Source organism: Octopus bimaculoides, chromosome 27 (assembly GCF_046866305.1).
Source record: "Octopus bimaculoides isolate indiv1 chromosome 27, ASM4686630v1, whole genome shotgun sequence".
In the NCBI taxonomy this organism is placed as follows: Eukaryota; Metazoa; Mollusca; class Cephalopoda; order Octopoda; family Octopodidae; genus Octopus; species Octopus bimaculoides.
In genome coordinates, this window is record NC_142954.1 from 7,545,571 (window position 1) to 7,563,541 (window position 17,971).

Here is a 17,971-nt window from a genome sequence, read left to right on the forward strand (position 1 = left end):
CACACACACACACACACACACACATGCACACACACCTTTTATCAACTGAAAGCAATGCAGTTAATCAAAGTATGCACCTAAATTATCAACACAATTTTAACAATTTTATCGGCAACTTATTTATGCCTGCAGCAGAGAATTCTGGAGAGCAAGAGGTGATGGAATCACGAAAGGCTGTTTTTGCATCTTCTTCAGATTTGAAGTTTTTTCTTTGCGAAAAGTTGTCTAATGCCTAGAAAATGTGATAGTCAGTTGGTGCAAGGTCTGGTGAATATGGTGGATGACAGAGTACTTCCAACTTGAGTAGTGTTCTTTGTGCAACATGTGGTCGAGCATTGTCTTGCAAGAGAATTGGCCTCTTTCTATTGACCAATTTTGGTTGTCTAATTGCAAGTTCACTCAGCATTTCATCCAGTTGGTTGATGTATACATCCACTGTAATTGACTGACCAGGTCCCATGAAGCTGTAATGGATGACACCAGTGCTGGATCACCAAACAGACACCAGTAGCTTTTTTTGGTGAATATTCTTTTTTGAATTGAGCTTTGGCACTTCATCTCTATCCAACCACTGTGCAGAATGCTTGCTGTTGTTGAAAAGAATTCATTTTCCTCACACGTAACAATACGATGCAAAAATGGTTCACTTTTATGTTGTGATAGCAAAGAACAGTAAGTTTCAATATGTCGTGTCATTCGATGCTCGTTCAGTTTATGTGGTACCCACTTGTCCAGCTTCTTTACCTTGCCGATTTGTTTCAGATGGTCCAATACAGTTAGAATTGAAACATCAGAACTCGCTTTCCATGGGTTGGACGATTTGACTGAGGACTGGTGAAACCGGATCGCTACACCAGGCTCCAATCTGATTTGGCAAATTTTCTACAGCTGGATGCCCTTCCTAACGCCAACCACTCCGAGAGTGTAGTAGGTGCTTTTATGTGCCACCGGCACGAAGGCCATATATATATATATATATATATATATATATATATATATATATATATATATATATATATATATATATATATATATGTATATATATATATATATACTTGGAAAAGGATATGTGGCGTTCGATCAGATAATAATATAAATAATATATAAATATATGCATATATCCATACATATATGTACATACCTACATCTATATGTATACATACATGTATATATAGGTACAGAAATAAAAAAAATGCGTTGTCTCGTTTCTGTTTGATTTTTTTTTTTGTTGTTTAATAAAAGTTCGTTTTCTATGTTTTCATTTCTCATTGTTTAACATTTTTTTAATGTCTTGTACCCATATATGCTTGTATGTATACATATAGATGTAGGTATGTACAAATATGTATGGATATATGCATATATTTATAGTTTATTTATATATATATATATATATATATATATATATATATATTTTTTTTTTCAGGATTAAATAAAAAGACAACAAACAGAAAATATGACATACCTATATATATATATAGGTATGTCATATTTTCCTTCTGTTGTCTTTTTATTTAATCCTGAAAATATTATTTATGTAATGCATGTACTCATAATTTTTTTACCCTATATATATATATATATATATATATATATATATATATATATATATATATATATATATATATATATATATATATATGATCATCATCGTTTAACGTCCGCTTTCCATGTTGGCATGGGTTGGACGATTTGACTGAGGACTGGCGAACCAGATGGCTGCACCAGGCTCAAATCTGATCTGGTATAAATATATATATATATATATATATATATATAAATGTATGCATGTGTGTGTGTGTATATGCATATATGTGTGTGTGTGTGTGTATGTGTGTGTGTGTTGGATGTGTGTACCCAAAAAGACACAAACACACGCCTACGTATGTAGACACATACACACTTGCTTCAAATAGTTTTGGATCTGCATGTTTCAGTTGTGTGTGGGTGTGGATGTGTGTATTAGTGTGATTGTCACAACATATAAATAGCAATCCCTGTTTCTGCCTTCACTACAACCAGGTCAGCTCTACTGAAACAACAAAGCCAGCAAGAACAACACTTCTAAGGTTTGATATTATCATTTCTCCTAACCATTTCTTTACTTCTCAATTACTTTCATTTACATATAAATTATCATGCCTACATATATGAATATATACATATATAAATATATACATATATAAATATATACATATATAAATATATACATATTATTTTATTATATATATATTATAACATATATATATATATATATGGACTGGCTCTTGTGCGGGTGGCACATAAAATACACCATTTCGACCGTGGCCGTTGCCAGTACCGCCTGACTGGCCTTCGTGCGGGTGACACTTAAAAGCACCCACTACACTCTCTGAGTGGTTGGCGTTAGGAAGGGCATCCAACTGAAGAAACTCTGCCAAATCAGATTGGAGCCTGGTGTTGCCATCCGGTTTCACCAGTCCTCAGTCAAATCGTCCAACCCATGCTAGCATGGAAAGCGGACGTAAAACGATGATGATGATGATGATGATGATATATATATACGTTATATTATTACTATTTTACTTGTTTCATTCATTTGACTGTGGCCATGCTGGAGCACCACCTTTTAGTCGAGCAAATCGACTCCAGGACTTATTCTTTGTAAGCCTAGTACTTATTCTATCGGTTTCTTTTGCTGAACCGCTAATGTTACTGGGACGTAAACACACCAGCATCAGTTGTCAAGCGATGTTGGGGAGACAAACACAGATACACAAACATATACACGCACATATATATATATATATATATATATATATATATATATATATATATATATATATATATATATATACATACATATGCATATATACGACAGGCTTCTTTCAGTTTCCGTCTACCAAATCCACTCACTAGGCTTTGGTCGGCCCGAGGCTATAGTGGAAGTAACTTGCCCAAGGTGCCACACAGTGGGACTGAAACCCAGAACCATGTGGTTGGTAAGGAAGCTACTTACCACACAGGCACTCCATATACATACATATATATATATATATATTAAATATAACTTACATTGAAAGTGAACAAACAAATTATTTCCTAATCTGTATCTTTCAATATATATATATATACACACACACCCGCGTATGTATATATGTATATATGTAAGTATGTATGTATGTATGCATGCATGCATGTATGTATATATGTATGTATGTGTATATGTATGTGGATGTATATGCATGTGTGTGTGTGTGTGTACACATACACACACACACACACATACACCTATGTATGTTAGACACATACACACTTGATTCAAATGGTTTTCTATCCACGTGTTTCAGGATGTGTCTGGGTGGGCGTCTGTTCATTTGTGTGAGTGTCACAACATATAAATAGCAATCCCCATTTCTGCCTTCACTACAACCAGGTCAGCTCTACTGAAACAACAAAGCAAGCAGGAACAACACTTTCAAGGTTTGATATTATCATTTCTCTTAAGCATTTATTTACTTCTCAATTACTTTCAATTACATACAAATGATCATGCCTACATATATATATATATATATATATATATATATATATATATATATATATATATATATATACTCTTTTACTTGTTTCAGTCATTTGACTGCGGCCATGCTGGAGCACCGCCTTTTAGTCGAGCAAATCGACCCCAGGACTTATTCTTTGGAAGCCTAGTACTTATTCTATCGTTCTCTTTTTGCCGAACCACTAAGTGACAGGGACATAAACACACCAACATCGGTTGTCAAGCGATAGTAGGGGGACAAACACAGACACACAAACACACACACATATACATACATATATATATATACATATATACGATGGGCTTCTTTCAGTTTCTGTCTACCAAATCCACTCACAAGGCTTTGGTCGGCCCAAGGCTATAGTAGAAGACACTTGCCCAAGGTGCCACGCAGTGGGACTGAACCTGGAACCATGTGGTTGGTAAGCAAGCTACTTACCACACAGCCACTCCTGCACCTACATATATATATATTATATTATTATATATATATTATAACATCTATATATACATTATATTTATTATATATATATATATATATATATATATATATATATATGTATATTATATCTATCTGTCTATCTATCACGGATCCCTAGCTCCTGCCTTAGCTGTGAACTTGAAACTAAACACCTGTCCAGTTATAGCACTAAGCATACCTAGTCCTTTAGAATACCAGTGAACTAAACCCCTCATATTCTCTCTCTCTCTCTCTCTCTCTCTCTCTCTCTCTCTATATATATATATATATATATATATATATATATATATATATATATATATATATATATATATATATATATATATAAATTTAATGAATGGAGTAGAACGCATATGTTAACTGCATACTTTTATTTTCAACATATGTTTCGAAGATTACAAATTATACTATAGTTCTCATATTCGATTAAAATGTCTTACGTTTAAGCTGGTTCCCATGCATTTCCCTGAAGAGAAGATTACATTCTTAACTTCACCGATTCCTATGGAAGGTATGATTTGTAATCTTCGAAACATATGTTGGAAATAAAAGTATGCAGTTAACATATGCGTTTTACTCCATTCACTAAATTTATATATACTCAAGTACCCAAAATATCAAGGAGTTTCTACCTCATAAACAGGAGTTACACCACAGTTATTTTGTGATCTTTGCTACCCTGGTATCTATTAACCAATTTATTTTGTCCAAATTATTTATTAATTAGGAGAAAATAAATACATATAATAAAATATATATATATATATGTCGTTGTTGTTGTACTTGGGGATGGTCATATTGCCAGTTTAGCCAATAAAAACACACGCACAGTATATTTGGTGTTAATTTGCTTCAGCTTTATATTACATTACATTACATTAATCCTATTTCGGCCAGAGTTCTTTCGTCACACTTCTGTGACCTCATCAGTGGTCCTTTGCTTTCTTCTTTCTTATGTGTGTGCCACCTTGCTAACTATCAGCCATTTTGTAATGGCTGATAGTTATATATATATACATATACAGATGCATATATATATATGGGCGAATGTACGAAAAAACAACAACAGACGAGGACAGGTGGTGTAAATAACAAAAGGATGTATTAGTATGACGCTCGGGAATACGGAAAGTCTTTGACTTTTCGAGCTACGCTCTTCAACAGAAAGAATACGGAGACAAGGAGAAAAACACGGAGAAAAAAAATTGAATAGTGTTCAGTCAACGGTCAATCATATGTATGTATGTATATATTTGTCTACACATATACACACAAACGCACACACACGCACACACATATATATGAGATAGAAAGTATGGTTGTTAATTTCACATGGTTGAATATACAAAGAAAGAGAAAAGACGAAAAAACAGGTTTGTTTTACACAACTAAAGAATATATTACAATAACCATAGTAAAAGTATTATACAATATTATACAAAATAAGAATATTTTTTTTTCTTCCAACTTACTATAACCGGTTTTATATTTAAGAGATGAGGAATTATGTACATTATTTACATTATTTACCTTTGACGGATATTTGTCCTCATCTTGTTTGTTGTTAACACAAGACACCTGATGAAGGCTTGGAGGGTATATCAGCCGAAATGTTGTGTTAACAACAAACAAGATGAGGACAAATATCCGTCAAATGTAAATAATGTATAGGTGTAGGAGTGGCTGTGTGGTAAGTAGCTTGCTTACCAACCACATGGTCCCGGGTTCAGTCCCACTGCGTGGCACCTTGGGCAAGTGTCTTCTACTATAGCCTCGGGCCGACCAAAGCCTTGTGAGTGGATTTGGTAGACGGAAACTGAAAGAAGCCTGTCGTATATATGTATATATATATATATATATATATATAATCGGACTGGAGCCTGGTGTTGCCATCCGGTTTCACCAGTCCTCAGTCAAATCGTCCAACCCATGCTAGCATGGAAAGCGGACGTTAAACGATGATGATGATGATGATGATATATATGTATGTGTGTATGTGTTTGTATGTCTGTGTTTGTCCCCCCAACATCGCTTGACAACCGATGCTGGTGTGTTTATGTCCCCATAACTTTGCAGTTCGGCAAAACAGACCGATAGAATAAGTACTAGGCTTCCAAAGAATAAGTCCTGGGGTCGATTTGCTCGACTAAAGGTGGTGCTCCAGCATGGCCACAGTCAAAAGACTGAAACAAGTAAAAGAGTAAAAGAGTAAAGAGTATATGATATCAACCGGTTTCACTAACACTTTTCAAAAGCTTGAGTGTTGGAAACAATTAGGAGTTAGAGATTTTATTTGCTAGCGAGGATAATTGATAACGAAGATATTTTTCAGTAAATATAAACCCATATTGAAAAGTAAAGTTTTACCCCATCTTTTGAATATAATATTGATATAAGCCAGAATCAAATACAAATCAATATTAAAAATTACAAATTCAACTTCCCTTTACTGAAAAATACCTTTTATTTTGTTTTGTTTTTGTGTGTTGTAAGTCGTCCTTTGATATTGTGCTCCATGTCTTGGACCCTTGTGGCCAATAAAAGGAATCAGTTATTATTGTTGTTGTTGTTGTTGCTGTTGTTGTTGTTTTGTTAATATCCTTTTGAAATTTTCAGGGAAAACTCATTGTTCTAACAGTTGATCTCAAATCTAAGAAATGTCCTCAGAAACGTAAGTAATTCCAAATAAAATACTACCTTTTTCTTCAAAATTTCCACTGAAGAAGAACTCTACATTGTCACATAAACAGTTGGAAAGAAAAAAACTGAAAAAGGTAAAGAGACATTGAGTATAAAAAGAGATAAAAGACAGGATAGTCACCAGAATGCAATTCAGCTTCAACTATTCTGAGCAGGACAAATTTTCAGATCTTCAGGTCTCTGGTCTTTCCTGTCTTGCTATGTAGTTGCAAAACTTGGCCAATGCCTGAGGCCTTTTGGAGATGCCTTAAATCCTTTGGCACCTGCACATTTTGTAAGAATATAGGTTACCATTGGTCAGATTTCACACCCAACCAATGATTCTACTCAGAAACTGGGATTTGTTCTGTTACCTGTATGATTCAATGTAGTGTCAGCTCAAATTTTTTGGTCATGTTGCTCGATTTTCAGAATCAGATCTTTTATTGTGTTCTCTTCTCTGGTTGGGGTGATGGCTTCTGTTGGTTAACCTTATACTACATGGTCATGGCAGACAAAAAAAGTATCTCGCAGAGATGGAGTGTGGCTGGGACACTGCTCAGAGATTTGCCCAGGATGAGCCAAGCAAATACTGACAGATGATGGACGCAGAAATGTGCTGTAATAGCGGCCCCACCATCACCACCACCTGATCATCCTCATTATCCTTGTCTCTTTAGAGACAATATGGATGGAAAGATGTCTTTCCACATCCAAATTTACATGAACGTATTAAATATGATCATACATGCATATATTTCACTCAAATCTGCTTTTTGTGTCTCTAATTAATATACTCGTATGCATATTCTCATGTAACTGTACTTCTATGAGAAGTGTTCTTCATTTTAACTAAAGTTACTCATGTACAGGAGTAGGTACCGCCAACTACCAAAATATATTCTAATCGAATATATATATATATGAACAATTGCAGCATGGAAGGTGTTTATAAGCCATTTAAGAAACACACAAAAACCGTTAGATTCACTTCAACATTTAAATTTAATTTGGCATTCCAGCACACGATCTCAGATCAGGTTGCTTGCTATGCAAGTACATCTCCGTAATATATATATATATATTATTTTAGCCTGGTACTTATTCTGTCATCTCCTTTTGCTGAACCACTAAGTTATGGGCATGTAAACTCACCAGCACTGGTTGTCAAGTGGTAATGGAGACGAACACAGACACACAGACAGAGGTTTTGACAGCTTTCTTTCAGTTTCTCTCTACAAAATCCACTCACAAGGCTCTGACTGGCCCAAAGCTAGAGTAGACGACACTTGCCCAAGGTGCCACACAGTGGAACTGAACACAGAACCATGCAGTTGGAATGCAAGCTTCTTACTACACAGCCATGCCTATCTTTTTTGTTTTTGTTCTTATTTTTATTTATTTATTTATTTGCATTCATATTGTTTCATGCCCAAGCATACGGAATCGGACTGAATGGAAAGCCAGAAAACCGAAATCAGTGACACAACTGAAGGTCCCTGCTGAGTATCTCATTGTCCATCATTCAGCTACTGGTAGCTGCTTCACAACTGAGGATTGTGACAAGTTAGTGCAGAGTATCCAGACCAATCACATGGATAACAGAGGTAAGAAAATCTGCAGTTATCCTCCTCCTCCTCATCATCATCATCATTTAACATCCATTTTCCATGCTAGCATGGGTCGGATGGTTTGACAGGAGCTGGGAAGCTTGGAGAACTGCACCAAGCTCCAGTCGTCTGTTTTGCGGTGGTTGCTATGGTTGGATGCCCTTCCTAATGCCAACCAGTTTAGGATGCCCTTCCTAATGCCAACCAGTTTAGGATGCCCCTCCTAATGCCAACCAGTTTACAGAATGCACTGGGTGCTTTTTACGTAGCAGTGGCACAAGTGCTTTTATAGGCGTGGGCATAGCTGTGTGGTTAGGAAGCTTGCTTCCCAGCTACATGGTTTCGGGTTCAGTCCCACCGTGTGCCACCTTGGGCAAGTGTCTTCTGCTATAGCCCCGAGTCGACTGAAGTTTTGTGATTGAATTTGGTAGGCGGAAGTTACTGCTGCATGTGTATATGTCTGTGTATGTGCTTGTGCCTCTCCCAGAGAGTGAGAGAGAGAGAGAGGGAAATTTATATATATATATATATATATATATTGGCTGTGTGGTAAGTAGCTTGCTTACCAACCACATGGTTCCGGGCTCAGTCCCACTGCGTGGCAACTTCAGCAAGTGTCTTCTACTATAGCCTCGGGCCGACCAAAGCCTTGTGAGTGGATTTGGTAGACGGAAACTGAAAGAAGCCCGTCGTATATATGTATATATATATATATATGTATGTGTGTTTGTGTGTCTGTGTTTGTCCCCCCAACATCGCTTGACAACCGATGCTGGTGTGTTTACGTCCCTGTAACTTAGCAGTTCGGCAAAAGAGACCGATAGAATAAGTACTAGGCTTACAAAGAATAAGTCCTGGGGTCGATTTACTCGACTAAAGGCGGTGCTCCAGCATGGCCGCAGTCAAATGACTGAAACAAGTAAAAGAGTAAAAGAGTAATATATATATATATATATATATATATATATATATATATATATATATATATATATATATATATATATATATATATATATATATATATATATATATATATAATTATGTGTATTTCTTCTATCTTAATGAATAAAAATTCTTCTGATAGAATAAATGGGTTAATAGAAACCAATGTAGCAAAGAACACAAAATAACTAATCGGTCATAATGTCTTACGTTTAAGATGATTCCCATGCTTTCCCTGATGAGAAGGTTACAATTTTAATATCAAAGATCCCTATGGATCACACAGGTTGTAATCCTTTGAAACATATGTAGGAATAAAGTATGCAATTATAACATGCGTTTTCTCCAATCCTTAAATTCTTATATATATATATATATATATATATCGAAGCTTTGTGATTGAATTTGGTAGGTGAAAGTTACTGCCGCGTGTGTATATGTGTGTGTATGTGCTTGTGCCTCTCTCCCAGAGAGAGAGAGAGAGAGAGGGAAACCATAAAATGTCAGGGGTTATGATCAGTAAATATATCTATTTATCCTCTTGATGTCTTTAGGGTTATGACTGTTTTCACGGCCTTCTTTGTGTAGTAATAATTTCAGTGTTGGATGAATTATGGTTACACATTTGTGTTATGTATTTTCAGAAATAAGCCTCTACATTCACTTAACGTATGCTTAACCAAAATTATTCTTTTACTTTTACTTGTTTCAGTCATTTGACTGTGGCCATGCTGGAGCACCGCCTTTAGTCGAGCAAATCGGCCCCAGGGCTTATTCTCTGTAAGCCTAGTACTTATTCTATCAGTCTCTTTTGCCAAGCCGCTAAGTTACGGGGACGTAAACACACCACCATCGGTTGTCAAGCGATGTTGGGGGAACAAACACAGACGCACAAACATATACACACACACACACATACATATATAAATATATATATACATATATATGACGAGCTTCTTTCAGTTTCCATCTACCAAATCCACTCACAAGGCTTTGGTTGGCCAAGGCTATAGTAGAAAACACTTGCCCAAGGTGCCACGCAGTAGGACTGAACCCGGAACCATGTGGTTGGTAAGCAAGCTACTTACCACACAGCCACTCATATAAACATGGCATAGTAACTGATTTCAATACTTTTACACACATCAGCTCAACATCATGTCACTTGAAGTGGAGACTTTACAACCATTTTTTTTCCTTCAGGAATCAAGAAATAAGTTTATTACCTATTTGTTGTATTTTGTATTTTGTGATGGCCTTTTTTTTTTTTTATTTTTAGAGATAGACCATTTTGTACTAAAGAAACACATACATATCATTACACACACACACACATGCACTCTCATGCACATATACGCACACTCTGTCTTTGACACACACACACACACACACACACACAAACATGCGCGCACGCACGCTCACTCACATGCGCACGCACCTGCACACCTTCACACACATGTATAAACGTATACATACGCATGCACTCTCTCATACATACACTGTCTTATAGACACAAAAACGCACAAACATATACACCGCATATACACACGTGTTCTCACACAAACATACATGCGCGCACACGCACTCAAACACACACACACACACACACACTGGCATACACACGCAGTGACCGAGATTGACAGAGAAAGAGAAGAATTGAAATGAAAAGGATATAATTAAAAGATAGAGTTGTCTCCCTTTATACTATGTCCCCAGACAACTAAACACTTCTGTTATTTCTAAGTGTAGTACTTGTTCTGTGGAGGAGCGATGGCCCAGTGGTTAGGGCAGCGGACTTGCGGTCATAGGATCGCGGTTTCGATTCCCAGACCGGGCGTTGTGAGTGTTTATTGAGCGAAAACACCTAAAGCTCTACGAAGCTCCGGTAGGGGGATGGTGGTGAACCCTGCTGTACTCTTTCACCACAACTTTCTCTCACTCTTACTTCCTGTTTCTGTTGTGCCTGTAATTCAAAGGGTCAGCCATGTCACACTGTGTCACGCTGAATATCCCCCGAGAACTACGTTAAGGGTACACGTGTCTGTGGAATGCTCAGCCACTTGCACGTTGATTTCACGAGCTGGCTGTTCTGTTGATCGGATCAACTGGAACCCTCGACGTCGTAAGCAACGGAGTGCCAACAACAACAGCACTTGTTCTAACGGTGTCTTTTGCCGAACAGCTAAATTACGGGGACATAGACAAACTAACATCCAGTTGTGAAGTGGTAGGGAAGGACAAACAAAACACATTCATATGTACATATACATGAGCACAGATGTGGGGGCTTGAAAACTTGCTTTCTAACCATGCAGTTTTGAAAACAGTCTCAATATGTTGCACTTGCGCAACTGTCTTCTGGGAAGTGATGCCTTTGTTGTTTTGAAAGTTACTAAATCTGAATTGTGTGTCTTGTTGTTAAAACTCTCTGATATCCCAACCTATAAAGCAAGAATTTGGAGTCAAAAGTCTCTCCCAATTGGGAAGTTATATATATCAACCCTAAAACAGGAACTGGGTGCTACTCTTGAGAACTTTTGAATGTTTTTCTTTATATTCCGTTTTTTTTTTCACTCATCTATTTCCTTTTTGTTGTTTTCTTTCACCTATACCATCACCATCGCATGTACTATTGCCGTGTGAAGACTTTGTGAATATTGGTTACAACTTCCTGATTGGTGGAAACGGTGCTGTCTATGAAGGCCGTGGCTGGTCAGTAGAGGGTGCTCATGCTAAAGGCTACAATTCTAAATCAATTGGTAAGTACTTTTTCATAAATCTCTTTTATGTTTGTCAGTGTGCTTTATATATATGTGACAATCTGTGTACAATGGTGTGCTGAAAAGTTCCTGGCTTTGGGTAAAAGAAAATACAGGAGGATCAGTTAATTATGATTTTATTCAACATATTCCCCTCTCAGGTTCACACACTTATTACAGCAGTCCTTCAATTTTTCTAAGCCTTGCAAAAGAACTCAGAAGGTTGGGCTTCCATCCAGGCCTTTCACAATACCTTTAAAGCCAGGAGATTTTCTGTACTCCCTTATATTTTATATACACACAAACACACACACATATATACAGGGTGTGTAAGGTATTTGAGGGTGGAGGCACAATGGCACAGTGGTTAAGGCAGCGGACTTGCGGTCATAGGATCGCGGTTTCGATTCCCAGACCTGGTGTTGTGAGTATTTATTGAGCGAAAACACCTAAAGGTCCACGAGGCTCCAGCAGGGGATGGTGGCGAACCCTGCTGTACTCTTCCACCACAACTTTCTCTCACTCTTACTTCCTGTTTCTGTTGTGCCTGTATTACAAAGGGCCAGCCTTGTCACACTGTGTCATGCTGAATATCCCTGAGAACTACGTTAAGGGTACACGTGTCTGTGGAGTGCTCAGCCACTTGCACGTTAATTTCACGAGCAGGCTGTTCCGTTGATCGGATCAACTGGAACCCTCGACGTCGTAAGCAACAGAGTGCCAACAACAACAAGGTATTTGAAGGCATACCTTTTTGGGGTCATGGCTGTTACGATGGGATTTTGTCTCACCAGGGTTGGCAGGATGTCCTCGTTGAGCTCTACAGACCTTCCAGGATGAGCCTCATCTTCTAGGCTGTAGTTTCCAGCTCAGAATTTCTGGAACCACCATTGACACTGGCTTAAGTTTATTGTCCGATCCCCATATACTGCATTAATATTCCTCACACTTTCCATTGTGTTGTTGCCTTTATTGAACTCACAAAGCAAAATATACCGAATATGCTCCTTTGTTACTTTCATTGTAGCTTTGAAAAAATAACTGCTAAAATCGAACTGCACTCTTCAAAATTTGCACTAAGAATATGCACAAGGTAAAATTACTACCTGCTTTTATAGCAAGCTGATGCAGGTAATTTATCCCATCCCCCTCCTACCTTTAGTTCTTGCAATTGAAAAAAACCACAATATTTACGGGATAACCCTATATATATATATATGCGTGTGTGTGTATGTATATATATATATGCAAAAGATCAAAAGATATTAGCTGTTTCTGTTGGGGTGATTCTAACAGATAAGCACTCTGAGTGCTCAAATTGGTATGTCACTAAAATTCTGGTTTAAACATACTTGAACTGGTGATGTCATGAATGCCTCTCTGAGCTGGGATATTCTACAAACAACCATTAGAGGCAATGAATACCTTTTTATTATACAGCCAAATTTAATAACCTTTTCAAGTCTTGCTAAACCGTTTGCCTTTTCATTTCAGCTTTTAATTTATATATATATATATATATATATGTATGTATAATGAAGTATGTATTTAAAATATTACCAAGTTTTTGCATATAATATTCCTGTTAATTTATATTATAATAAACGTAAAGTTAATTATAGAACGTTTATAATTTTGATATTTTTAATAATATTTTTCTATCTTAATATAATAAGTAATTTATATACATTCATTTATTTATTGTTGGTTAATATATATATAATGAAGTATGTATATATATATATATAACCTTATCGGTAAAACCATTTATAATCATAATTAATAATTAACAATTTTGCCGGGTAGCTCAGTATGAAAAAACCTTATCGGTAAAACCATTTATAATCATAAATATATAGGGATTAGCAGCATCATGCTTCTCCAACATACTGAGAATTCAGAAATAGCAGCCAAAGAACTACTGATTCCAAAACTACAAATTTTTCTCTAAATTGATAGCGATATTTATGGTACACACAGAGCAAAAAAGGCTGCTATTTCTGAATTCTCAGTATGTTGGAGAAGCAGGATACTGCTAATCCCTATATATTTATGATTATAAATGGTTTTACCGATAAGGTTTTTTCATACTGAGCTACCCGGCAAAATTGTTAATTATTAATTTTATTACTAATTGACGATTCCCTGCCCTGTATATCTATTCGTTTATTTTTCATTTCGTTCATCGTTTAACGTCCGCTTTCCATGCTAAAATTCTACAAAGATTTCTATTTGTTTTGCTCTTCTAGGAATTTGTATGCTAGGCAACTTTCAGAATGAGAAACCCACTGCAGAGGCAATGAAATCGTTAGAGGAAATGATAAAATGTTCGGTCAACAAGGGACAAATCAGTGAGAATTATATCCTTGCAGGGCATCGCAATTTGGGAGACACAGAATGCCCAGGGACCAATTTGTATAATATCATAAAAGAGTGGCCCCATTTCATAAAAACAAACTAAAACTCAAAACATGTCTTATTATATGCCTACATCTTAATATTCATGTATGCATGTGTGTGAGCGTGTGTGTATCTATATATATATAAATACATATATATATGTATGCATGTCTCCATATATATATATATATATATATATATATATACACACTGAGTCCATCCCAAAAATGTATTCACACTTCAGGAAAGGAAAAATCTGCAAAGATATTTTAATTCAGTGTTATTGTAGTTTATTCATTGTCGTCACAATTTGATAAAACATCAAAAGTGGTATCTATATTTATAGAGCTACTTATACAAGTTGAATATGTACACAGAATTTTCCTTCCTTGAAGTGTATATACAGTTTTTTGGCAAACTCTGTATGCACATACACACACATGCACACACACACACACATTTATATAAATATATACACACATATATGAGAATGCATGTAACAATGGGTTGACAATGTAGTCCCCAATATATACACAAATGTAAGTCTCTGCTTCTGAAGATCTGGCATTTCAGTGTTGCTTTTCAATTATCCACATAATGATTACTGCATAACATACTAATATTTGCAAATGAAACATGTGTAAAAACTATGTAATTTGTCATGTCATTATAAAAAAAGTGCTGAAACTACTTGTTGTCCTGTTTTATTCTATTCTTAATAACACACACACACACACATGCCGAGTACTTATTCTATTGGTCTCTTTTACCAAACCGCTAAGTTACGGGGATGCAAACACACCAACATCGGTTGTCAAGCGATGCTGGGGGGACAAACAGACACATAAACATATACACCCATACATATATATATATATAAATATATATATATATATATATAAATACATATAATACGGGCTTCTTTCAGTTTCCGTCTATCAAATCCACTCACAAGGCTTTGGTCAGCCCAAGGCTATAGTAGAAGACACAGTGGGACTGAACCTGGAACCATGTGGTTGGTAAGCTACTTACCACACAGCCACTCCTGCGCCTGATTAATAAACATTCTTGTATCTTCCATCTTTCTCATTACACAAATACCCTACAAACACCATGAAAGTGAATGTGCTTGACTGGTAAGCTACCAGGTATATACCATACAATTTTATTATCTTGAGCACGTTTTCTCTGCTATAGCCTTGGGGCGACCAAAGCCCTGTGAGTCGATTTGGTAGACGGAAACTGAAAAAAGCTCATCATATATATATATATATATATATATATATATGGCAAAAAACGCAGACGACCTATTACAATATATTCTACGTTGTGTGGCAGCGTGTGCATGCATGATCGAGTCATTGAAGGCTCCATAAGTCAGGGAAAAGATGCATTTGGATACCTGTCTATAGAGTGGGCATATTATCCGAATTATACATTATCATTTATCCACCAAGGCTGATCTTACCAATCGCTTTTGCACTAGGAATACAATGAAGTGTATATATATATATATATATAAATATATATATATATATATATATATAGAAAAGCTGAACATTAGAAGCATCAGTTGTGGCGTGCAAGAGAGACGATTGCGCTGGTATGGACATGTGGTGAGAATGGAGGAGGATAGCTGCGTGAAAAAGTGCCACACCCTAACAGTTGAGGGAACCCGTGGAAGAGGTAGGCCCAGGAAGACCTGGGCTGAGGTGGTGAGGCAAGACCTTCGTACATTGGGCCTCACCGAGGCGATGACTACGGACCGAGACCTTTGGAAATGGGCTGTGCGTGAGAAGACCCGGCAAGCCAAGTAAGATCGTTGCCAGTGCCCCTGGACTGGTTCTTGTGCGGTTGGCACATGAGATGCACCATTTTGAGCGTGGCCGTTGCCAGTACCGCCTGACTGGCTCCTGTAGGATTTTCGAGCGAGATCGTTGCCAGTGCCCCTGGACTGGCTTGTGCGGGTGGCACATAAAAGACACCATTTCGAGCGTGGCCGTTTTCGTGCGGGTGACACGTAAAAGCACCCACTACACTCTCTGAGTGGTTGGCGTTAGGAAGGGCATCCAGCTGTAGAAACTCTGCCAAATCAGACTGGAGCCTGGTGTTGCCATCCGGTTTCACCAGTCCTCAGTCAAATCGTCCAACCCATGCTAGCATGGAAAGCGGACGTTAAACGATGATGATGATGTATATATATATTTGTTTTGCAAGATTTTTGATGTGAAATCGTGTGTTGAAACAGATGTTGTTGTACTTGGGGATGGTCATATTGTCAGTTTAGCCAATAAAAACACACGCACTGTATACTTGGTGTTAATTTGCTTCAGCTTTATATTACATTACATTACATTAATCCTATTTCGGCCAGAGTTCTTTCGTCACACTTCTGTGACCTCATCAGTGGTCCTTTGCTTTCTTCTTTCTTATGTGTGTCTCACCTTGCTAACGATCAGTCATTTTGTATTTTGTATTCCTATTGTATGTGTCTACGGATGCGTATCCCTCTATGTGTGTCTATGTTTTGTAAGTGCATGTGTGTGTATGGGGAGTGCCTGTGACAATATGACCATCCCCAAATACAATATATATATATATATATATATACAGGCATTCTTTCGCTTGAATCTGCAGTTTGTTAATTTCCGTAATTTTCTTTTTATTTATTTACTTTTTGCACGCCGTGTTCAGTTCTATGTATCTGTAGTCAGTCACACATGCACACACGTTTTTGTATGTACATTTGTATAAATTTATGTATGTGTGCGTGTGTGAGAGAGAGAGAGAGAATGATGTCTAAGTGGCACTCTCTCTCTCTCTCACAAACACATACAGGGGTTGGACAAAATAATGGAAACACCTTAAAATTTATTTAAATATGGGGTAGGACTGCTTTTGGCAGTAATTACAACTTGAATTCTACGAGGTATGGACTTGTATAAAGCTTAAATTGTTTCCAAAGGAACTTTTGTCCATTCTTCAGCTAAAACAGTCTCCAGTTCTTGTAGTAATGATGGTGGAGGATATCGACTCCTTACTTGTTTTTTCTAAAATCCACCATAAATGTTCAATAATATTGAGATCTGGGGACTGTGGTGACCAGATACGATGTTCAACTTCAATAGAATTTTCCTCGTGCCATTCAGTAACAACTATAGCTGTGTTAATTGGTGCATTATCATCCTGAAAGATTGTGTTTCCCTCTGGAAAAAGTTCTGCAACCATAGGATGAATTTGATCAGATAAAATCCGTAAATAGTCTTCTGCCATGAAGGGAAACCATTGGGTCAGCGGATTTCCAAGATATAGCCCTCCCAGATGATCACAGATCTTCCTCCATGTTTAACAGTTGGAAAAAGGCAGTTTGGGTCAAATGCTTCTTTTGGCTGTCTCCGCACATATACTTGGCCAGTGGTCGGAAATAAGGTACAGGTTGACTCGTCCAAGAAAATAACTTTCTTCCACTGCTCTAGGGACCAATTCTGTAGGTTTTTACTCCAACTCTAAATGCTTTGCAACGTTTGTTTTTGAAAGTAGTGGTTTTCTGATTGCA

At 36.9% G+C, this 17,971-nt stretch overlaps 1 protein-coding gene across 5 annotated transcripts; it reads left to right on the forward strand.

Annotated features, from left to right (window-relative positions):
• The first annotated feature begins 1,875 nt into the window (after window positions 1-1,875).
• LOC106880754 (peptidoglycan recognition protein) lies at window positions 1,876-15,105 on the forward strand. 5 transcript variants are annotated; one of them, XM_089343128.1, is made up of 6 exons: window positions 1,931-2,069; window positions 3,330-3,462; window positions 6,642-6,696; window positions 8,142-8,311; window positions 11,902-12,015; window positions 14,265-15,105. In XM_089343128.1, exons 3-6 carry the CDS (start codon window positions 6,683-6,685, stop codon window positions 14,474-14,476), a joined length of 510 nt encoding a protein of 169 aa, XP_089199254.1. In that variant the 5' UTR covers window positions 1,931-2,069; window positions 3,330-3,462; window positions 6,642-6,682; the 3' UTR covers window positions 14,477-15,105. The 5 variants fall into 5 exon arrangements, 4 of the variants coding, with proteins under 4 accessions (XP_089199255.1, XP_089199254.1, XP_089199256.1 ...); XR_016238581.1 differs by lacking the exon at window positions 1,931-2,069 and adding an exon at window positions 13,043-13,108 and having other exon boundaries at window positions 3,324-3,462; XM_089343129.1 differs by lacking the exon at window positions 3,330-3,462 and having other exon boundaries at window positions 1,876-2,069.
• Window positions 15,106-17,971: the final 2,866 nt, after the last annotated feature.